Source organism: Cricetulus griseus, chromosome 2 (assembly GCF_003668045.3).
Source record: "Cricetulus griseus strain 17A/GY chromosome 2, alternate assembly CriGri-PICRH-1.0, whole genome shotgun sequence".
Lineage (NCBI taxonomy): Eukaryota > Metazoa > Chordata > Mammalia > Rodentia > Cricetidae > Cricetulus > Cricetulus griseus.
In genome coordinates this window covers 84,459,395-84,484,396 of record NC_048595.1, presented here as the reverse complement: position 1 = coordinate 84,484,396, position 25,002 = coordinate 84,459,395, and the positions used below count along the sequence as shown (strand labels likewise).

Here is a 25,002-nt window from a genome sequence, read left to right as displayed (position 1 = left end):
CATCACACCCACAGCAATTCTGGTTTTTTTGGTTTCTGATCTAAGGAAATCTTCCCATGCACTTTTTGTTTTGTTTGTTTTATTTTTCTGAGACATGGTTTCTCTGTGTGTCCCTAGCTGTCCTGGAACTTGATTAGTAGACTAGGCTGGCTTTGAACTCAGACATCTGCCTGCCTCTGCCTCCCAAATGCTGGGACTATAAGTGTGTGGCACAACACTCAGCCTCATACACATTTTATAAAGTTAAAGTTTATAAAGAAAGTGACCCAAGTAGCCCATTTCCTTCTATAGTGAATCATCTGGTCTCAATGAAAACTAACGGGAATTGAATGGTTTTAGTGAGTGGAGTGGAGAGATGCCGTGTCTACTAAGCCATTTGCTTTGGAGATCTGGAATATTTCAGGGCATGGGAGAAGTGTGTGGGCTGCAGAAGCATGGAGCTTCTGGTCTGACCCAAGACTGTGTCTCCAGGAAACAAAGACTTTGAAAAGAAAGCAGACTAGTGAAAGCCAATTCTTATTCGGACCTCTGATGCAACTTTAGCACTGATGACACCAGCCAGGCAGACTTTCCAGGATCACTGAGGTAACCTGGAACCAGCTAGGAAGAATGGGTTTTCACTGAGGACACAGGGTGCAGAACCCCTAGTTGGTGGTCACCCAAATGGAGCAGAAGTTTGCAGGAGAATCACTCAGGAGAACTGGTCTTGCGTGATGCTCCCCAGTACTCAAGGGTCCAGAGGCAGGAGCAGAGAGAGCCACAGTCCTGGCTGTCTTATCCATCTGCAAAAGCACCTTCTCTCTTTCTTATTAGGAAGGCAAGTAGAGACAGGAAATTTCCCATGCAAGATGCCGGCATTAGCCCTGATGTCAAACATAGAAAATACTTCCATCCTTCCATCCTTTTTCCCTTCTCTCCTCCCGCTTTCTTGGTTCCACAAGAAGCAACTGACTTCAAACAACAGCCATAGCCGTGTCATGTGGAACAATTGGTGGACTTTATCATAACATTGACAAGTACACTCACTCTTGTTCTCTTCTCCCCCTACTCCCCTCCCCGCCCCAGCATCAACCACTTTAGTCTTCTCTGGTTTCCTGTCTTGTCTCTATGAAAAGAAAACTTTGCTTATAAGCTTTTAGACTCAACAAGAAAACAGTACAAACGATGTGTGAGAGCTCTTCCTTCTGTCTCTTTGGGGTTGACATCAAAGATGAAAGCCTGTTTGTTCTCCTCCCTGACCTAAAGAGGAGCATGAAGGAGCCTGTTCTGAAGAATTCAGTTCAATGACGCCTTAGGCCACATGTGAGGCAGGAGCAAGAAACTTCTGTTATCTTCACCCACCATCCTGGCCCCTCCAGTAAGCACCGGCTCGCAAGCTTTCTCCCGCCTCTATCCCTCCACATTCCTCTTCTTCTACTCTGAGGTCTGCAATATATTTAAAGCTCTTGTTTTCATCCCGTTCCCATCAGTAAGATTTAGTTTAATGGGAGGCTCACCGAAGGGAAATTCCAGCCGCTTTTCTTCTGGGAAAGCATCCGCTGTTTTCCAGATCCAAATCCTTAACCTAACATTTCTGGTAACATTTGAAAGTTCCTGGTTTTGCTGAAACAATGCCACACACATCTGGAGTACCCTTACACATCCGCATATCAGCTTCTCTTTTCTCTTACTTTTATGGGATGAAGGGTTTTTTTTTTTTCCTTCCTCAACTCGTTAATAAAGTCTTACCATTTGAATTTTCATGCAAAAAACACACAAACAAAAACAAAACAAAACAAAAAACCCCACCAGGTCTAAAGCAAGTTCATTTAACAACCATGATCTCAATGGACTTCCATTGGCTGCACTGTCCCAGTGAACTTGAACAGCTCGACAGTGTCCCCTGGTGGCTGTGAGCATAGACACAGGACACTTGAGTGATGGCCTGAACGTGAAACAATGTGAAAATACACAAATAAAGTCAAACTACCTATCAAAAACTGTCCCCTGACTTACACATGTATCCCATGGTCAGCCCCCTCCTGCTCCATGCACATAAAATAAAAATAATAAAGTATAATTGAAATATTTTTAAAGCAGTAAAATCCACCCGAGTATGACAAGGACTAGAAAATAGGAGACGGAACAGCTACTCTACTCTATAAACTTTTCATTGAACATCACTTGTCTCCTGCACAAAATACTCAGGATTTCTCTTGATATAAAAATCTAACTCCTCAGCATCAATTACCCCCTGGCCATTATTCAACAAATATGGATTTATTGTGTAAAGTGTCATTAGCATTTGTTGAGGAATTCAATATAGAAATAAACAAAGGAAAAAAGAAAAAAGAAACTTTGCTTTCAAAAATCTCCCTTTTTAGAGGGAGAGGAGGATAAACAACAAAAAAAAATTTTAAGATCCAAAACCCAAGTTCTATGAAGAAATTCAAGGAGGGTGAGTGATAGAAGGTAATAAGATGGGGGTGGAGAGATGGCTCAGGGGTTAGGAGAACTGGCTGCTCTTCTAGAGGTCCTGAGTTCAATTCCCAGCACCCACACGGCAGTTCGAAATCATCTGTAACTGTAGTCCCATTGGATCCAATGACCTCTTCTGGAGTGCAGAAGTACATGCAAACAAAAAACAAAACAACACCCATATACATAAGTAAAGAGATGTTTAAAAGAAACTTATAGGTAGAGAGTGAGGAGGGTGTTTTTGAAAGGATGGTCAGGTGAAGCCTCTCTAAAGGTGTTACGGCTTAAATATATCACCCAGATACCATGTGCCCAAACCATACATTAGCAATATGTGAGAGGCAGGACTGTTGGGAGGTGATGCAGTCATGAGGGTCTTGTCCTTACAGTGGGTTAACCCATTTATGGATTCCTGGATTGTCGGGAGAGTTGGTCTGAATAAAACCCAGCTGTCTAGTTATGCTTTCTCTGCCTCACCATGTGATATCCTCTGCCGGCCATGGCCCAGCAGGAAGGTCCTCACCACCTCTGACCAGGTGCTGTCCTCCAGTCCACACTTTCCAACACCCAGAACAGTGGACTGAAGGAAACTATTCTTTGTAAATCCTCCAGTCTGTGTTCAGTTGTAGCGACAGAGAGCAGAGTGAGACAAGGGGGTACCAATCACACTGAGTGCTCATGGGAAATCACAGAGAGATCCTGCAGGAAAGAGTTAACAGCAAATGGAGAAGCCTGGAGCAGGGACCATTCTGACCCACTTGGGAAAAAGCAAGAAGGCGAGGGAGGGAGGCAGCTGGCACTTGATGAGGAAGAAGGAAATGGGCGAGTCGTTAAAGGAGGTGGTCTAGGGTTGGAGTACATGCTCCATGCAAAAAAAAAAAAAAAATGGAATCTAGTCTAGCTTTAGAACTTTCTGGAGACCTCTGAGTGGGCGCTGTCACATTCTTACTCTTTAGAAGACACCATAGCTGCTGAGTGATCCTTTTAAAAGTATGGTGAAAGCTAAGGTTACAGTTTGTGACAGCCGTGAGTGAAGGCAGAAAGATAGCTACAAAAGCCAGGCATGGTGGTGCATGCCTGTAACCCCCAGCACTTGGAAGGGTGAGGCAGGGACCACATGCTTGAAGTCAGCCTGGGCTCCACAGAAAATATGATGGGAAACTGAAGAAGGCAAAGTAGCTGGGGGTGGAGGGTGGGGCTCATTGTTAAATAAGACATTGCAATGGGCTTAGTGGCGTTAGGAATAATTCTGCATTGGATGGAAGTTGGCAAGAAGGGATAGGATCCAGCACACGCTTGAGGGGATGGCAGCTTTAGACGGGAGCAAGGAGCATGAGCAAAGGCAATATATATGGAAGGGAGGTATCCATGGAAGGCGTGGAGAAATGAGTCTCCACCTCAGCGTTTTTCATTTCTCATTGAGACAAAAAGCAAGAAGCTACATTCAGGCTGGAGGTCAGGACTCAGGGCTCAAAGACTTGAAGATAGCAGGGAAAGTTAGCAGAAGGCGAATTTGCTAGGGGTCTTGAGGGAGACTGCCTGGTATATTCCTGGCACTAACCTACACCTAAGGCAGTTGTGCCAGAATGCCAGCCTGTTGATACATTCTCTGTGTGAGTGTGTGGGCATGCCTCAGCACTTGTGTTCAAGGCAAAGGACAGTAGTGGGATTGATTCTCTCCGTCTACCATGTGGGCTCCAGGGACAAATCCCAGTCTCGGGCTTAGGGGCACTTACAGGGGAACCATCACCATATTTTTAAGACAAGGTTTCTCACTGAACCTGGAGCTCACTGATTCAGTTAGCTTCCTGACCAGCAAGCCTTGGAATCTGCCTGTCTCTGACTCCAGCGCTGAGTTACGTGCCTGACTTTTTATGTGAGTGCCAGGTCCCCCAGTGTTTGTGCAGTGAGCAATTTAACCACTGAGCCATTTCACTACAACTAGGACGCTAGTTTAATGTGTTACTAGAAAACAGTAATAAGAAATCTTCTCAGGTATGAAATGTTTTAGACTTGTTGGTTGTTATCATCGTCACTACTGCTGTTTGATTTATTTGGGGGTTTAAAGGCCCAGGCTGACCTCAAACTTGCTATGAACTAACCCTCTTGTCTCCATCTCCGGAATGCTATGACTACAGGCATGAAGCACCATGCCTGCCTGGAATGTTTTAAATGTTTCAAACACCCAGAAGGGACTTAACTCCCAGGTTTATACTATTTAAATGCAATTGACATTTTGTTTCAGATAATGAAACAGTGCAGGCACAGCTGTCAGCCTTTTTGTAACCCTCTCTAATACCACATCCTTCCTCCCTTCTCTTTCAAGTTTTATTTATCAAGACAGAAAGCAACAGTATTCCTTATCTGAGCTACCAACAGTTCTGTGGTAACTTCAATTAATACAAAGCTGTCATTCAAGATTTACCTGTTATCTGGGTTGTCAGGTAAATGACCACAGGAAGTGCTGAAGACAAAGCCTGAAGGCTGACTGTGTAGTTGGTACCTGGATGCAGATCCAGGCATATCTCAGGGGCCTGGCTGTGGCTGGTGGTATTGAAGACTATTTCCGGAACAAATGTCTTCTGATTCCATCTCTGGCCCCAGATGTGGAACTGAAAGATAAAAGGCTCACAGGGTGAATCACTGGCTTGAAGGTTCTAAATGCCTTAAGACCTATGCTTTTCCAGGAGCTTTCTCCCCACCCCTCTTCTCCCCCAACTATAGTGTTTTTTCAAGAAGTAAATGCAACAATAAGATAATAGTAACTTTTCAACACTATACATATTTTGTACATATAATGGTTACAATACCATGAGAATGATATATACATTTTATAGTAAAAGTACACCAATTGATCATTATGGTTGATAGCTTAATTGCAGCCCTCAGGAGACTTGACTTATTTATATTTTTATATTTTATTTATGTGTGTGGGGAGTGGGTATGTGTGCCTCTGTGCAGGTGTCCACAGAGGCCAAAAGTGGGCACTGGATCTCCTGGAGTGGAAATCAGAGGCTGGGGTGAGCTGCTGGGTGTGGGTCCTGGGAACCCAACTCTGGTCTTCTGCAAGAGCATAAAACACTGAGTATTTTATGCTATGTTGGTCTACAAAGGCCAGCCTAGGATACATAGTAAAACATCTCAAAAATAAGATAAAATAAAAGAGCAAAGCTCAAAGGCCCCTACACAGGAAGCTTTCTCTTTTTGTATCCTTGCACACAGTGTGGAAGTCTGCTGGCAAAACCACAGAAGCACGGCCAAAGAACATTTTCTTAGAGAGACAGTTAGGAATCTAACCAGGCACACCCTGATTAGGGAGCTCCTTTTTGTGACCTCCCTGTAGCTGAAGCTGGAGTCCTTTTTCTTCCCATGACTACCTTTCTTTCAGGAATCATCTAACTTCACAGATTCCCTTTGACTGTCCAGGCAACACAACCAGACCCTGGGTTCTGTGGAGACACCAGTATGACTACAGATGACTGGACTCCTCCCATAGACTGCACCAGGACACCCATGCAACTCCAGACACTTCCACGCTTTCTGACTACTCCCAATAAGTCTGTCTGCAGACAAGCAGCAGAAGAGGCTCTTCAGTGCTTCTTATTCAGTCACCATGATACATCTTCTGCCAATGGCAGCTACAAACGTAGTTTTTAGTCTTGTAGATTTAAATTTTTTTAAAGATTTATTTATTTTATTTTATAGGCATGAGCGTTTTACCTACATGTATGCATATGTGTGTATGCATACATGGGCCCACAGAGGTCAGAAAAGGTGAATTTTCTGGAAACAGAGTTACAGATGATTGGGAGCTGTCATGAGGGTGCTGGGAACTGAACTTGGATTCTCTGAAAGAGCAGCTGAGCTGTCTTAACTGCTGAGCCATCGCTCCGGCCCCTAGACAGGTTTTAAACCTGCCACATAGTACACACATCTACAAGTAAGGTTAATTTTAGAAACTCACTAAATACATCTCTTCTTCATTGGCCATCTTCAGGCTTCTCCATCTGAGGCAGGTTTCATTGTATATTGAAATATTCGTGATGGTCTGTTTGGCTGCAGAGGGGAAAGAAAGAACTGAATTTACACTGTAGGAAAGAAAAAAAACCATAAAACCACTAACTTTTCATTGAAATATTTTCCTAGGAAAAGCATTTACATAGGATGAATTCAGCAGCATTTTCATTTAGAAGTCAGTTTTCAAGAAACACCATGTCCGAGTTTAAGCAAATGAGACCTGGGAGGGGTTTAAGAACCAAAGATACCCAGTCAGAGGGTCCCTCTTAAAATATTTAGGCTAGCCACTGCCAAACCCCCTTGGCTTACTAGGTTTAAGTTAGAACTCATTGCCATGGGCTTTGGAAATCATTTGGACAAAGTAGGCATCAGTCTGAAACTCTGAACTAAAGGGGACATCTCAGTAGAATCACTCTCTGAGGAACTGAAAACTGCCGACTCAAGCAGTCTGGCCTTTTGTGATAAAGTGGGATTCCCCCGCCTCAGATTTCCACATCATGTTCTTGAAATCTGTTCATTTCCATCCTCGTGGATCTAAACGCTAATGCACAACCTCATACAATTTATTCCAGACACACAGCTACCAGACTGGCTTACTTACTGCAAACCCTGATATCAGAGGTGGCTACAATGCCTGTCCCTAGACTGGATATAAACAGCTGAAATGCTAGGCATTTTCATAGGAACACTTCAGTGACTAAGATTAAAAGACAAGCCCCCAAGGCACCTGAAAGGCAAGTCCCATGGGAAGCAGGGCTACACCGAGCGAACCTCCAACCTCACAGGGTTCGATGAATGAAGCTGAGTTGGTAGATGTGACCCTCCTGTGTGGGTTGAGTGTTTTTGCAAAGAGAAAAACTTGCTCCATGAGACACAACTTCACTTCAGATGCTGCAAGACAGCACCTTGAGTCTGGGGGACACAACCCCACTGCTGGACAACTGATCATGGTAGAGAGTAGGAGCAGTGTGACCCAAGAGACCTAAGTCTCTGGACACTTCAAACCACAAATAGTATTTAATGCTATTACTAATGTTATTGCTTGTTTTGTTTTTGTGGTGCTAGGGTTCATCTTAGAACCTCACACATGCTAACAAGCATCCTACTACTGAGCGACATGCCCAGACAAAATGCCAGCATGAACAACACTATCCCACCAGGTCTTGATCATATAAAAAGTAGAATGCTTTCTGATCACTCAGTGTAATTAGATGACTCACAATTCCTGATCTGTACAGGAGATGGCAAACCAAACACTAAACAGTTTATACCAAGCTCACTTGTTAATGTACACACAGAAGTACAAAATAGTAAACGGGGCTGGAGAGATTGCTCAGCAGTTTAGAGTGCTTGCTGCTCCTGCAAAGGACCTGGGTTCAGTTCTCAGCATCCACAGAGTGGTTCACAGCCATCGATAACTCCTGTCCCAGAATGCAATACCCTCTTCTGACCCCCATGCACACCAGGCACACACATGGTACACATACATGCAGATGCAAAACACTCATACATACATAATTTTAATTTAACTTTTTTGAGATTGGGTCTCACCATGTAGACCAGGGTATGCTGGAACTCATAGAGAGCTACCTGCCTGCTTTTTTAAGTGTCGGGATTGAAGGTGCATGCCACCACACCCAGTTTTTTATTTTTTACTTTTGAGTAAAATTGTATGTATATGTCAGCACACAGAAGTGGGTAGTAGTTCACAAAACAAAACATCATGACCAAGAAAAATCGATTCCCAGAATCCACACTCGTTATTGGAAAAGCTATTACTAGAATAAAAGAGATTACATGGTTACTTTTATATTCATAATGTCGACTACATTTAAATATATTCCTTACTTAAAATCCTGGTTTACAAGGACTCGAGTTCTCAGAAACTCTTTAGCTTAATCATGTTTATTAGACTTTACCATGCTCAGTGGTAAAATAATTAAGCAATTTCTTGTAAAATTACCAACAATACAAGGATGTGTGGTCTCAAGGCTATTATTTGGTATTAGTCAGGACATTCTAGACAAGAAACAAGAAAACAATGAGGTGCAAATGCCAAAATGAAAGCGGGAAAGGGCGCAACTGCCAGTAAGTCTCGGAGAATGAAGAACATACCAAACTGCCTGAAGACAATACAAAAACAAGACAAAATCACCGGATCTTGGCAAAGGTGCATTCAGACAGATGAAACATGAAAGCAAGTCATTTTCTTTCTGTGTACAAGGAAAAGCATGATTGCCTGGGTGATATCCTCAGATGTGAGATCCCAGGCCCTGGACTGATGGCTGAGTGACTACAAGGCAGCAGGCCTGGTGGGGGTGATTGAGATGGGGAGATCAGCCTGGATTATCCAGACAGGCTCAATGGAATAACAAGGATTTTTATAAAACCGGATTAGCGTTAAAGACAGGTGATGTAAAGCCAGCGGTGGGAGGTGGGGTGGAGAGTGGCTCAGTTGGTGAAGTGTTTGCTGTGAAAACATGAGAGCCTCAGTTTAGATCCCCAGCATCCACATAAAAAGCCATGTGAGTGTATTTGTAACCGCAGCACTGGGAAGGCGTGGGGAGGAGATGGGGGTGGGGGGCCCTGCAGCTCATCCAACCAGTCCGGCAGAATCAGTGAGCTCCGGGTTCAGTGGGAGACTCCGTGTCAAAGACTAAGGCGGAGAGTGACTGAGGAAGACACTTGATGTTGACCTCTGACCTTCACGTGCATGGCCATGCACAGGCACATGCATACACACCCATGAACACACACACACACACACACACACACACACACACACACACCCCACATGGGAAGGAAGATAAAGGGGTGAAGAGGGAAGATGAAGAGAAGGAGGAAGGTGAGGTCTGAGAGGAGGAGTGTATGGTGGCATACCCTTGGAATCCTGGCACATTTAAGGCTGAGGCAGAGCAGTGAGGACTAGGCAGTGAGGCCCTGTGAGTGACATAATGCTTCAAGTAGAGGGCAAACGGGTAGAAGGTGGGACCACGAGCTGCAGCTAAGAGACATAAATAGACTCTAAACACTAAGAGCAAGGAGATGGGGTCTCCCGTTGGACCCGTAAAGGCACATGGACCTGTTCACACACTGCCTGCAGCCCAACGGAACAGATTTCAAGTGTCTGGCCTCTGACAGTCAAGCTGTGCCATTTTAAGCTACCAGGTTTTCAGTGACTTAACAAACCAGCAGGAAACTAGTTCAAAGTAACAAAATACAAAACTGAAAAGACCCAACTGAAGACATTACATCATAACCAACTCAAAGCAGCCTAAAAGAAATCTAGCAGAAATATCAAAAAGTCAGCCGGGTGTGGGGGCACAGGCCTTTAATCCCAGCACTCTTGAGTTCGAGGCCAGCCTGCTCTGCAGAGCAAATTCTAGGACAGCCAGAGCTGCACAGAGAAACTCTGTCTTGAAAAAGAAGAAAAAAAGAAGAAGAGGAATAAGGAGAAACGTAAATAAAGTTGTTAAGGAAATAAAAGAAAATAACACATAGAGAAATGCCATGAATGGAAAGATGGAGGAAACCACAGGACAAAATAGAATCAGCAGAAGCCAGCTTGCCACAGTCAATAAACAGAAAACAATTACTGCTCAGTTTCTTTGGGGGGATTAATAGGGGTAGGTAATCAATTGACAGACACAACAAAACTATCAGGGACTGAAAATCTAGCACCTGGGTCAGGCAGCTCACAACAGCCTATGACCCCAGACAAAGGGGAATCCAATAAGCTCTTGTGGCCTCTGAGGGCACTGAACTCACAAGCATATACCCACATACATACACACAATTACAAATAAAGTAAGTCTAAAGAAAAAAACCAGCAATAACTCTCCATGGTCTTTGTGATGGTCCCAGCAAGAGATTTTGTTTGTTTGTTTTTCGAGACAGAGTTTCTCTGTAGCTTTGGAGCCTGTCCTAGAACTCACTCTGTAGACTAGGCTAGCCTCAAGCTCACAGAGATCTACCTGTCTCTGCCTCCCAAGTGCTGGGATTAAAAATGTGCATCACCACAGCCCAGCTCCAGCAAGAGATCTTTTTTGATACTTTTCCTAGTTGCTTATCTCATTCCCTATAAAAAATTTCAAACCATTAATATGTTCTTTATACTGTTTATCTATGCTTCATACTTTAATAAGGGTACCCTCTCCCCTTTAAAAAGCAATCTTTGTGGTTTTGTGGGAGGTTTTGACCCTCTGGGAGTGGTATCACCATAATCAGAATGCTGTAGTAATTGAATATTTTATTGTTAGTAAAGAAACAAAAAAAACCTCACCAATGGAAAGAGAAGAATCAGTAAGTAGGCCTCCCCACTCAGGGGATGAGAAAACAGAACTTCAAATCAGTGGATAAGCAATATTTCTACCTTGATATAATTAGAAAAAATGTCCTCAACTAGAGCAAAATTTAATTTAAAATATGCTATAATATACAATAAAATACATAAAAGAATGGTTCTATAACCTTAGGTAGGAAAGACATACTAAGAAAACAAAAACTAATTTTTAAATTTTATTTTCTTTTGGTTTTTTCAAGACAGGGTTTCTCTGTATTGCTTTGGAACCTGTCCTGGAACTCTCTCTGTAGACCAGCCTGGCCTCAAACTCATAGAGATCCGCCTGCCTCTGCCTCCTGAGTGCTGGGATTTAAAGGCGTGCACCACCAACACCCGGCTAAAATTATTTTTATTGTATGTATATGCTGCCTGCATGTATGCTTGTGCACCACATAAGTACCTGGTGTTCACGGGGGTCACAGATGGTTGTGAACTGCCGAGTGGGAGTTAGGAAATAAACCTGGGTCTTCTGAAACATGACCCAAGTGCTTAAGAGCACCGAACTATCTCTCTGGCCCCTAAATATTAATTTTTAAATATTTGACATGAGAAAGTTAGCTTTTCTGTGTGGCAAAAGATATAATACCCAAGTTTGAAAGATAAGACACAAACAATGGTGGGAGTGGGGTTGAAAACATGATGACTTAAAATTTGAATCTGAAATGACTCCCACAGGCTCATGCTCTGAATATTAATCCTCCAACTGTTGGTTATATTGGGGGTGCTACCAAGCTGGCCGGGCCGGCATGGAGGCACAGTCCTTTAAACCCAGCACTCAAGAGGCAGAGGAAGTGAGCCAGGCTGGACTATAGAATGAGTTCCAGGACAGCCAGGGCTGTTACACAGAGAAACCCTGTCTCTGAAAACCAACAAAACAAACAAACAAAAACTGGCTGGTTGAAATAGGCCACAAGGGGTGGATCTGTGTAAACTGTACCCTGTCCCTGCCTTCCAGCTGTTCTCTGCCCTAGTCCAGCTGCCTCCACATGAGCAGCTGCCACCACAACTCCCACCACAGTGGATACTGCTCTGCCATGCTCTCTTCACCAAGAGGAACAGAATTTTCCAGAACCATAAGCCAAAAAAAAATCCTTTCCTTCCTTAAGCCTCAGTGGAGGTATTTGATGACGGACACACAAAGGTAACTAATACAGCCTGATAGCTAGAGTGCTAAAAACAGCACGAAGATGGGAGAAAACAGAAGAGGCGACTCCCAGGGGAAGTCTAACAGCCTTTAAACAACAACAACGAAGTCCCAAATTAAGATAAAGAGGCTGGAGTGTGGCTCAGGGTTAGAGAGCATAGTTTGCCTAGCCATATGCAAGGTTCCAGGTTCAGTCCCTAGCACTAAATGGAAACAGTTGTTATTTACTGGACTCTCAAAAACTAAGAGTGGTCATTTTTGGCGCTAGTGAAAATGTTTTCCTAACAAGCTTTCATTTACCATTAGTATGTGTGTGACTGACACACTCTCTGTGAAGGTGATTTATAAGAACCCTATCTTGGTAGCCCCACTCCTGAGACTCAATTTTATAGAGATGTGGGGCCTACTACAAAGGCAAAGATCAGCCACATCTCATCAAATTTAAGATAATATTATTTTTGAGACACAAGTATCTTATATATTATTAAAAAAGAAGAACTACCCAATAACAATCACTAGTGCTTTCTTATCAGAGTATGCTGCTTAAAAGAGCTTTTTCAGACCCATGTAAATACTACATATTCTATCATGTTATAAACAAAAATGTAACAAAATTTGAGTAAACATTCTTAAAATATCTTCATATTTTCTAAGATGTCTCACTTTTTAATTGCAGTACCAGTGGCTGTATTGGGTAGGGGTGAGGAGTGTACTCATGTGTGTGGAAGTCATAGGAGGACTTCAGATGTCTTGCTCTATCAGTTTCTATCATATTCCCCTAACAAAGGGTCTCTTACCGAACCCATACCTATGTTGGCAGCCAACAAGCCCCAGGCCCCACGGTGCTATCTATGGTTATGGGAATACACACAGATATGCTAGCTGTTTACATGGGTTCTGAAGACTTGAACTCTGGTCCTCATGCTTGCAGTGTGGAGGTTTGAATGAGAGTATCTTCTATTGGTTCCCTGTTGGTGGTGCTATTTGGAAAGGTTCAGGTGGTACAACAACATCGTGTCAATTCTAGTTTGCTCTCCCTGCTTCCAGCTTGCTTTTGAAGATGTGAGCTCTTAACTTCTTGTTCCAGCTACCATGTCTGCGACTCATGGCCCTGCCTCCCCTTCATGATAGGCTCTTATCCCTCTGGATCCACAAGCCCAAATAAACTCTTTCTTCCATAAGCTGCCCTGGTTATAGTGTTTCATCACAGCACAGAAAAGCAGTTAGTACACACAGCATCCTAGTTAGGGCTTCTGTTGCTGCAATGAAACACCATGAGCAAAAAGCAAGTGGGAAATGAAATGGCTATTCTTGGCTGTCAACTTGACTACATATGGAGTGAACTACAATCAATAAATGACAGGTACACCCATGAGAGACTTTTTTTTACTTGGTTTGAAGTGAGTGAATCCACTTCTAGTCCAGACCTTTGAGGTAGGAAGACACACACCTTTGAACTAGATCTTAAGGCAGGAAGACACAAGTCTTTAATTAGGATCTTGAGGTGGGAAGACACACCTTTAATCTGAGCCACACCTTCTGCAGGAAGCCTATGTAAGGACATGGAAGCAGGAAGCTTTTGCTCTTTGCCTGCTTGCTCTTGCCTTGTTAGCAAGTCCATTCGTTCACTGGCATTACAGCTTACTTCTTTGGAATTCATTGTCTGCTATTGTTGAATTAGTTAGACCATAGACTTTAAGTGATTCTAATAAATCCTGAATATACATACACATACATTCTAGAAGTTTTGCTGCTCTAGAGAACCCTGACTAAGATGAGGGGAAAACATTTATTTGTCTTACACTGCCAGATCACTGCTCATCATCAAAGGAAGTCGGGACAAGAATTCAAATGGGCAGGAACCTGGAGTCAAGAGCTGATGCAGACGTCATGGAGGGGTGCTGCTTACTGGCTTGCTCCCCATGGCTTTCTCAGTCTGCTCTCTTATAGAACCCAGGACCTCCTGCCCAGGGGTGGCCCCACCCACAATGGGCTGGGCCCCTCCCCCATCAATCACTAATTAAGAAAATATCCTACAGGCCTGCCTATAGGCCCATCTTATTGAGGCTTCCTCTTCTCTGATGACTCTAGTTGGTGTCGAGTTGACATAAAACTAGCCCACACAGCAAGTACTTTTATCCACTGAGCCATCGCCATCTGCCCAGTCCATCCATGTGGTATCTATCTAGAGTTTTAGTGAGGGACCCTTCTTTCCTTTCCTCCTTTCTTCCTTCCTTCCTTTCTCTCTTTATCCTTTCTTCTCTCTCTCTCTCTCTCTCTCTCTCTCTCTCTCTCTCTCTCTGTGTGTGTGTGTGTGTGTGTGTGTGTGTGTGTTACTGAGGATGGAACCCAGGGTCTTCTGGGAAGCGTGCAAACACTCAATGATGGAGCTACATCTCCAGTCTAGGATTTCTTTAGTACACTCCAGGTTTTCCAGCTTCTCCTGCGAGCCCTGACAGCCATTCTGATGCTGACACTCATGTCACACCTTGCTGTTGCTTCTATGGTTTTCTATATGTAGCATGTATTGTCTCCAAGTCAAACCACTTTGACAATTTTCTAAAATAACAATGAAACTCAAGAAGCAAACATCACTAATGTCTGTAACTAAATACATTAAATGACACTGTAAATAGCTGATGATACTAAGTTAGGACCAATTTGAAGTATACATAGGCAAAGACAAAGTTCACAGCAGACAGACACCTGACGGTAAGGCAACTCTTAAGAGTTTATAGATGTCCAAATGTGAAAATGAAGATCTTAAAATCAGTAAGTCATACTATACACATGCATATTAATACAAGTGTTTTGTGAAGGAGGAAAATTCAATATCTTTCAATAATATGCAAGTTAATAAATTAACACATCTTTACACCATAGGATTTTATCCTCTCAAAAAGAATGAGATGAAAATATGAACTGGTAAGAAAGTATGCTTATAAGAATACTACAAAGACAAGAAAGTCAAGAAATAAAATAAAAAAGCAAGATGCCCCTTCACTGTCTGCTACTAGAAATGCTGTCATATGCCTCTTGCTCATACAAACCTCTGGTCCCTGGTCACCCCCACATCCTCCCTTCCCCCACCCCCTGGGTCAATCTAATCTAGACTAATGGAGCTGAAAAACCAGACCTGCAAGAATGCCTCACAGAAACCTGGCTCTCTTCAGCACTCTTTGGAAGTTTGCTTTCTTTCACACTGTGGCAGAGGCACTCTGGGGAACTCAGGCATTCCTTTCTCTGCTTAGTAGAACCCCACAAACTTGGAAACAGCACTTTACACGCTGTATTACTGATCTTTATTAATGGTCCTCATTAAACTGGGAGCTCTGGGGTTGGGGTGGGGTGGGGTTCTTTGTCACCTTTGGGCTCCCAGTGAGGAGGAGAGTGGCAAGCACAGTGTTTGTCCCGGTCATTTAAATGAAGCCCTCAGTAATAAGGAGACTTCGAGCAGCTGACATTAGCCTGGTGGAATAGAGGTGCTAGAATATTTGGTTTCTGCCTGGTGATAGCTAGACTGGCCTGAGGAACTGACCTAGCTACTGGGCATGCCTGTGAGGAACTGTTGATTCAGTCAGTTGGTAGGGGAAGACCCATCTCAACTATGGGCGGGACCACTCCATGGGTGGAGCCCCTGCACTGTATAAAATGGAGAAAGTGGGCTGGGTGGCAGCAGCGAGCATTCATTACTCTCTGCTGCTCCAAGCCTCTACTGCCTCAGCTTCCCCACCAAAATGACTACACCCTTCAACTGGAGCCAGAATTGACCCTTTCTCCCTTAAATCGCTTTTGTCAGAGTGTTTTATAATGGCAACAGCAACAGAAGCTAACACACACTATTAATTTTACTTAGGAGAGGAGTCACTCATTATATAAGTGTAACAAAAATACAAGGGGGCATGTAACAAATCCAATTAGATAAAATTAATAATGCTTAACATTTTACAGAGTTTATCAGATATAGACTGGTTTTCCATGTGAATTAACCCATGCAAGTGCTCATCACAAACCCACCATGTAAGTACATCACTCCCATATTCACAGCTAAGGTAACTAAGACACAAACTGATTAATAACTTATTCAAATACATAGATTTTAATTTAGACAGTCTGGATCCAGGGAAATGCTGCCAACCCACCTGAAATCAATTGTGGGAATCCAGAAAGAAGGTAATTTACATAAAGGAAACAATATATGAACTACACAAAAGAAGGAGGGGTTCAAGGTAGAAAAACAAATTGAAACAATAAGACACAGATCAGATGGAAAGTTGGTGCTTAAGAACATATTATAGATCAGAGTTTTAATCAGTCCAAGGAAAACCTAGGTCCCTTGAATCTGAATCTCTCCACATATTCTTTACAATATTCCTCAGGCAAAAAGGAGAAGCAGATAAAACAATGTAAAAAGCAATGATGTTGGGGCTGGGAACATGGCTCAGTGTATACTGAGTTCACATACCCAGAACCCATGTAAAATGCCAGGATCAGTAGCTTGCCTCTGCAACTCCAATGACTGGGGGGGCGGGGGCGGGGGTACTGAGGACTGGGTGGAAACAGTGAGCTCCAGTTTCAGTGAGAGACCCTGTCTCAAAAAAGAAGGTGGAGAGTAACAGTCAAAGACATTCACAATAACCTCAGGTCTGTACACATGCACACACAAGGGAACACACGCCCATGCCTGCACAGATGCTTATACCACAAACACACAGCCGCAGCTGTCATTCTAACTGGAAAGCAGAGAGAACGCAAGTTTAAACACAACAGTATGTACCAAACTCCAGCCAGGTTCTCTCAACTTCCTACAAGTGGTTTGTGCCGAGAGCCGTGAGTTTGGGGCGGAGGGGAGGGGCGGAAGTGGCAAGGAGCTAGAGTCCTTCACAGAAAAAGAAATGCCACTTTCAGTGTGAAAACATAGGAAGAGACCAGTGTGTCACCAGAGCCCTGGCTACAGAGGACGGATGTGACGCGCGAAAGTGCTGGGGAGCAGTTGAGGAAGTCACTGCTCCTGGAAAGAAAAGGCGAGGAGGGAAGAAGCTGCACATGTGGCCTTGGAGTTTAAGTGTCGATAGGAAGAAACATGAAAATTGGTGCAAGATCCCCCATAGCAGAAGAACCCTAAACTAGAACATGATTCATGCTCAACCAAAGCACAAAACACAAAAGAAACCTTCACAGCAACTGCACTTCACCCCAGGACTGAAGAGGGCGCTCTTAACCTGGCTAAGTTCATTAGCTACCACTGCAGCCCATGACTAGATAGAAAGGACCAGTCTCTGTTCAAAAACGAGGCTTTATAACCAAAACCTTGCCCCCTAGACAAACTCTTTGTTTAAAAATCCACAAATGAAGAAAAATTACACAATAATTAAACATTTGACGATATGAAGAATATATCTCCAGTCAGAAAATCAAAACTAAGAGGAAATGAAACAGAAGTAACTGAACTCAGGAAATCAGTGAAAGAAAGGAACAAGAGGGTGTTGGGAATAAAAGCTAAATTTCTTGATATCTATGAAAGAATAGATTTGAATAAAATTTAATAAAAGACAGTAGAGAAAATTTAAAAAGTAAAATGAGATTTTTTTTTTTCTTTTCAAGACAGGGTCTGAGTATGTGACCTGGCTGGCCTAGAACTCACTATGTAGACCAGGATAGCCTCAAACTCACAGAGATCTGCCTGCCTCTGCCTCCAAGAGCTGTAATTAAAGGCCTGGCTCAAAATGAGGGTCTTTCTTTCTTTCTTCTTTCCTTCCTTCCTTCCTTTCTCCCTTCCTTCCTTCTTTCCTTTCTTTTTAAAGCACAAAAGATCAAAACTGATGTGGGCGAAATGAAATACAGGCAAAAAGTCCAACATATGTATAACTAGGGTCTCTGAAGTAGAGAGAAAAACATTGAGACAGAATTAATATTTAAAAGTATAATTCAAGATAATCTTACAAAACCCAAAACATACTTGGATATAAACACTGAAATGATACTCCAGGTACCCAAGAAAGCTGAGTCAAAATGTCCTCAAAACCTCCCCAAAAACCATGATTACATTTTAAGGATAAAGGAAAAATCTACAGGCTCTTTACTCAAAGAAATAAAAAGAGGGCTAAATGAACCACTTCTCGATGGAAATGAAAAGATCAGATATTTCTAAGCTTTGTTCCTTGGAAACAATGGCAGCTCCTATGTCCTATGTCTAAATTTTTATCACGCTTATTCTAGAAATAGTTAAACACCTATAAACATGTACCTCCCCGCTGAAGAGAGTGAGAGGACAAGCGTGCTCTTAAACATACATGATGTGGCCCTAAGGAACCTGAAAGTGATGTGGATTACTTTCTTAATGCAATTCCTGGGGTGACCATGGATATTCGTGTTCAAGCCCTGGCGCTCAGCATCACAAAGGTTAGTTCCGTTGCTTAAGTGTGCTAAGGGTGACCACTTACTTCCCTGCCACACTCAGTTCACAAAGGAAAAGACAATTCCTCACTCAGTCAACCTCAAGGAACAATAAATAAACGACCAGGCTGACAGGAAGCTACCATTCCTTGGGTCACACTTCCTATTGCACAGAGTTCCTGTGTTAGAGGTCACTGAGCAAACAAGATGCAGACTGCTGATCTCTGCAGCCTGTGGTATTTCATGTAGCCCTAGCCTCTAAGAAGTGGGTAATAGGTTATCTGACCACCACCATTCCTCTGCCATTCAGCCCAAGACGGGTTGGATAAGCCCATTACATCTAAACCTCCTCTAATATAACTTCATGATAGAATCTGTGTTGAGGGTCATCCTGGGAATTGCCCAGAACAGTGAAGATGATACTTTGTCTACTAATTTTGTGCAATCCCATGTGGAAAGGAAGATTGCGACTCGGTTTCTCACTACAAAATGAGACTACACTGACTGGACAAAGATGAAAGCTGCCCCAGCTACATGGCAGCCATGTCTCTGAATCAGGAATGCAGAAACAGAGGAAGTGGGTATTTGATCATCAGGAAAAGTGCACGGTCAGGCCAATTCTAGTACAGTAGCTTCTTGGACATGAACATATAGAATTGTTTTAGTTATTCCTCCCTCCCTCCTTCTCTCCCTCCCTTCCTTCTTGTATCTCTGCCTGCATGGACCTTGCAATTGCCCAGAAGTAGCTAAGTTGCATGTGGCTAAAACAACACTACCTAAGATGTGGACTGGCAGAATCAGCAGGGCAGAGCTGACTAGAAATTGGATTCTGGGCGCACTCCTGTACCTACTGACTTGGAACGCCTGGGACAGAGCCTGTGAACTTGCTTTAATAGCTCTCCTGGTAATCCCAAGCTTGCCAACTCGTGAGAGGACAGTGAGAATTGCACTGTACAAAGGCCAAACTACCCACTAAGAACAAAAGGGAAACAGAAACAGAGGTCCCGGAAGACAGGGACACGCCCTTCATTCTGTGGCTTCCTTCAGAGGGGCAGCTTCTTTCCCTGGATGCCCCAAAGTAGGACTATTAAGCCCAAAGAATTAAAAAAATGGTAGAAGGGGCCTAGCAATATGGCTCAGGAGGACACTTGCCTAGTTTGTGCAAAGTACTGGGTGGCTAGGTTCTCTAAGGAAATAAAGAAAGGAGAGGGAGGCAGAGGATGGGAGAGACCATGTGTCCCTCAGCACTAGCCGGGAGCGGTGTAGTTAACACAGCTGGCCTCTGTGTGGCTTCCAGGAAAATCCACAAAGGAAGAGTTTCCAAGGAGCCTGAGTGTCATTAGACCGCTCTGAGTCCTACTCTGAGTCAGGTTGTTGGAAGTAAAATAATAATAATAATAATAATAAAAATCCAAGGAACTAATGAACACAAGGTGTGTTTTTAACATATCATGCAAAAAATGGTCAAATCACTGATCTGACCCATGACAGTGTTTTTTAAAATCCTTGACAAATTTCTGTCATCTTCTCCTATAGCTCAGAAATTGTACCCCTTCCAAACTGCCCATCTCATAGACCTGGGACACAAAGCCTTACCCAACGAACAGTCTGGAGCATAAGGCTGCCCTTCTCCCCTTTTTAGATCCTGAGTTCAGTCACATGGAACTTGTCTAACCCTCAGAGGCCTGAGACAAACATACCCCTGCCTCCAGCTAGGGGAGAGAAGGAATGAATGCCTCCTGGAGCTCCAACACACTCCAGCTCATCCCATATTGAAAATGGACCATAACTTTGTTTAAATGTGCCCATGCCCCTGCATGGCCCAACCGTGAGCCCTCTTGATTCTGCCAGGGCCGACACAATGGGCATGATATTCTGTCTCATGGAATGTTTTTCGTTGTCTCTATCAGCATCCTCAGAGCCAGGGCCATTGTGAATTTGAAATGAGAGACAGAGGCTTCCAGAATTCTCACTCTAAGGTTGCCTGGAATAGCCCACATGAAGCAGCATCTCCTTGCCTGGACCCTCTAGAAACCAAAACACGACACAAAGGGACTGAATGGCAAGATTTGAGCATCCTGAACACAAAGCAAAGTTGGTAGTTTGTTAAAACTAGAACAGGCTCTTGACCCTGTCCTTTATGCTCCCCACATTGTACAGTTCAACCCTCATATCTAATTTGTTGTCCTGAGGTACAAAGAAAGGCGTCCGTGCCTACCTGTTAGTGCAGTTGTTATGGTTATTTGGGACGAGCGAGGCTCAGTGGTTCGCATAAGGGTGATGTTTATTGTATAATCAGTGGCTGGGTACAGATCTAAACACACTTCCGGAGCTCGGTCTCTTGTTGTGAAGTTAAAGAAAGTTGCATGATAGAAGTTCTCCAAATACCACCTCTGACCCAGAACTTTCACCTGTCACAAGATGGAAAGTAAGCGTTGCATTAGTTTCCTGTTGGCTTGCAGATTTCTTGACTATAAGCCAAGTGGAGGTACGACAAGAAACTTCCTTCTGTTGACCTTCTTAGAATTATCGTTAAGACACCAATGAGCTAAACTGAGGACAAGCTTTACAAAGCTATGGTACCTATCCTACCCAGTTTCCCTCTCAGCCATGTGTAGGACTAAGATTAAATTGCATAACCAGTGACTGCCAGGAATAAACATATCTCAGATGGATAAGATGGCAGGCTATTCTAAAGTAATCCCTTGGTGGCCACTCAAGTGAGAGAGACTGTACTGAAGCTACTGGGAAAAATTCTCTCCATATTTCTCATCATGAGGAATCCACAGACAAGCCCCACCGTGTAGGTACTTAACCATAATGAGAACTACCCCAGGCTAAGCTTTTAAAGCAACAGTGCAATGCTATTTCCCTTACTCCTTCCTTCCTGTCAGAACTTAGTAAAAGCTGATGACATCACACCAACACACACTGCTGTCTGAATTATGCAATAGTGAGTCACAAGGGAAACACTTTTGTGATGATCCCAGAGTAATTAATAGGATCAAACATTAGCAACTTTTTCTGGTGGACACTGTGAATTTAATGGTTCAGTTGAAACTCATGCCATCTGCTGTGCCATCCCCCCACCCCACATCCCTCTTCATTACATTCAGTCACTGAGCCTTCCTCACGGGTCATCTAAGATCTTGATAACTAGCTTATAAGATTCATCTCTCAGCCAAGTCCTCCAATTCTCTTGAATCCTTCTCTAGGTATCCTTAGGGATAAACAATCAAAACTTGGCCTCAGAGTTCCTAAGCTCAATGCTGTGAATGTCTTCCACTCCATTCCAGTCATCCACAGTCATGCTCCAGGGTCTAGACAGCATCACTGGCAGAGACGATCACAAGATTTTATGATGCCCTATTCTTCTGGACTGCTCTCTAATACAGGTAACACATCCATATATGGTATGAACAACGTGTGCATTCTCTTAAGCAGACAGTGTTTGAATGTCCACTTTCCCCCCAGCACGTGGTTTGACACATTAAAAGTTCAGTTTCTTTTTCAAATTTCATTCTTCAATCATTTTAGTGTAGTGTGGCTCTCCCCTGCCCGTGGATGCCCAAGGCTGCATGTCTTCCTTTATTGCTCTGTATCTTACTTTTTGAGACAAGCTCTCACTGAACCTTGAGCCCACAGATTCAACTAGCCTGGCTGGTCAACAGCCAAAGGGGTGCTCTGCACACACCTGTACTGAGCTCTTTAGGTAGCAATTGGGTCCAAACCCAGTTCCTGAGCCATCTCCCCAGCTAGCCCAAAGATGACTTGTTTTCTTAACCAAGTCTCTGGCTAGCTATAATAAAACTCTTTCGGTACTAATTTGAAAAACCATTTTAATAGAATACGTATTTGGGTCCTTGAACCTGTCTCTAGCCCCAGGGCTCTTTCCAACATGGAAACTTAAATACTCACTTCATGCTTACAGTCCTCCAGTGGCTCCTCACAGGCATTCATATTCAAAGCATGCAAGGCTCCAGCCAGTCACTACTTGAATCTTCACCTTCCCTCTTCCTGCCTCTTTGCTTTTCATGTTAGCCACTGTGCCATCTGTGCACCCACAATGCCCTTCCTCACCCTTGCTCCAGCTAATGCAGTTTTTACTTCTTAAAAAACCATGTACAGCCGGGTGGTGGTGGCTCACGCCTTTAATCCCAGCACTCGGGAGGCAGAGGCAGAGGATCTCTGTGAGTTTGAGACCAGCCTGGTCTCCAAAGTCACAAAGAAACCCTGTCTCGAAAAAACAAAAACAAACAAACAAACAAACAAAAACATGTAGAACTCCAGTTCCAGGGGATCTAACATTCCACTTCTGGCCTCCATGGGCATAAGGCACATACATGGTGCACATACATGCAGACAAAACATACACATTAAAATAAAACGTAAATATTTTTTAAAAATTATACCTGAGAATATGCACCATGCACATGCTAACACCACACACACACACACACACACACACACACACACAGAGTTCCATCCCATTATTTATTGCATTTTTATCAAAGACTCATTGTACCACACTACAGCTGCCTGTTTATTTGTACATTACAATTTGTTTGAGTTGAAACTTTGAGGTCATAATATATGATATCCTCTTGCTAAATATTTATGGAATGAATAATTAACTTTATTGCACACTGCCAGAGTTGCCAGGCACTAAACATGACAACAAAGTAAATCCGATTACTTCCTAAATTTGCTTACGATGTGAGTTTGGGTGTGGAAGAAAACTGAAGTTAAATGAGAGCCAGCAGCCACACAATGAGCTTTTTTAAAATGTATGCCCAATGAGTAGATTTGAAGGCAAAGTAAGATACAAATGTTAAATGCGTTAAGTGTGAAATCCTAGGCAGGAAAAATGATAGAAAGTCACCAAGTATACAGCACCTCCTTTCAACTTAGTTCCTCCTCATGGCCATCAAACACGCATTCATCTAGAAATGGCATCGCAAGCAGTGCAGACAGTCCTTGAATCAGGGGTCTCCATCCATTGGAGTTGCCCGAGTGTTTTGTAAGCAGAGTTGTGGTTTTACTAAAGATACTGTAATATAGACTAGATGCTAGGACACACCTAAAAGCATGGGCTCTGCAAAGGAGAGTCACAGTTCCAGGTAAAGAAGTGTCTAAGAAAGATTTTAAGCTCAGGAGCTAAGAGCAAGAGAGATGCTCAGGGAAAGAATAATGCATACCCAGTGTGGGAATTAATCACTCTATTCTTTGAACGACAAATTCTTTAACAGAAAAGAATAAGGGTCCACCTTACTTGGTACATTTGTTCTGATCCATCTTTCCTAGAATGCCTGTTCAACTTCAGACAAGTTTCATTAAATACTGAAATGTTGAGGATTCCACCATCTTCTAAGAGATCATCTTCTAGAAGACAAGAGAACATATAAAAAGGTCGAATCACCAAGGAGACGAATCATGGCTGAATATAAGTGCAGCTGGGACATTTTTAAGGGCCAGTAGGGTGTTTAACATGAAGAGCATGGCATTTACATTTAGTATTACAGACTTAGACACAAGCACTAGTTCTGCAGTTTGCTGTGTGTGTGTGTGTGTGTGTGTGTGTGTGTGTGTGTGTGTGTGTGTGTGTGTTCTCAATTGCTCTCTACCTTATTCTTTGAGGCAGAGTCTCTCACTGAATCTGGAGCCCCCTGATTCTGTAGAAGCGCCCAGGGTCCTCCTCTCTCTGCCTTCCCAGTGCTAGGATTACAGGTGTCTTCCACTTCTCCTGGGTGCTTTACATGGGCTCTAGGGATCAAAGTCAGGTCTACATGCTTACACAGCAGGCACTTTAACAACCGAGCCATTTTCCCAGCCCTTGCCTCTTTTCTGGTTCTTCATTTGTTTGGAGTTTGTTTTTGTTTTTAATATTTATTTTCAGGCTGAAGAGATGATGGCTCAGTGGTGAGGAGCACTGACTGCTCTTCAAGAGGACCAGGGTTCAATTCCTCACATCCACATGGCAGCTCACAACTGTCCATAGCTCCAATTCCAGGAAATCTGACACCCTCATACAGAGACATACAAGCAAGCAAAACACTAATGCACATAATATAAAAAATAAGTAAATGTAGAGAAGACATGATCAAAATGTGTGTAATTATGAAATAATACATTTTTTAAAAGATTTTTTTTTTCATTTTATTAGTGTTTTGCCTACACGTATGCCTGTGTACCACATGCCTGCCAATGCCCTTGGAGGCCAGAAGAGGGCATCAGATCTTCTGGAACTACAGTCACAGATGGTTGTGAACTGCCATGTAGATGCTGGGAACCAAACCCAGGTCTTCAGCAAGAGCAACAAATGCTATTATCCACTGAGCCATCTCTCCAGCCCCCTCACTTTGCTTTTTGAGACAGGGTCTCGCTTTGTAACCCTGGCCTCTTTGGATTTGCTATGTAGCCCAGTCTGGCCTCTTACTCCTAATCCCCCTTCATCACCCTCCCCCAACTGGGATGACGGGCACATACCTCTTCACCCAGAAATGCATCTACTCCTGAGTTGTATGAACTCAGTGAAGTTCAGAAGTGTTTCTTATGAACCTTAATTTTCTCATTTGTGGAATCAACTTATCCAGCTTGTTTTCCTACATTGTGGGCAGTTGGGAACACTGAGTGAAACATTGCTGTA

The 25,002-nt window shown here is 43.2% G+C and overlaps 1 protein-coding gene across 1 annotated transcript in view; it reads right to left on the bottom strand.

The window, feature by feature from the left end:
- The window catches only part of Susd1 (sushi domain containing 1), a 123,338-nt gene that overhangs the window by 23,490 nt on the left and 74,846 nt on the right, over positions 1-25,002 (bottom strand). Inside the window, exons 11-14 of the mRNA XM_035438686.1 lie at positions 23,629-23,738; positions 20,575-20,767; positions 6,422-6,513; positions 4,883-5,069 (exon numbers count right to left, since the gene is read on the bottom strand). Coding sequence (XP_035294577.1) covers positions 4,883-5,069; positions 6,422-6,513; positions 20,575-20,767; positions 23,629-23,738 — 582 coding nt within the window. The remainder of the gene's footprint in view (positions 1-4,882; positions 5,070-6,421; positions 6,514-20,574; positions 20,768-23,628; positions 23,739-25,002) is intronic.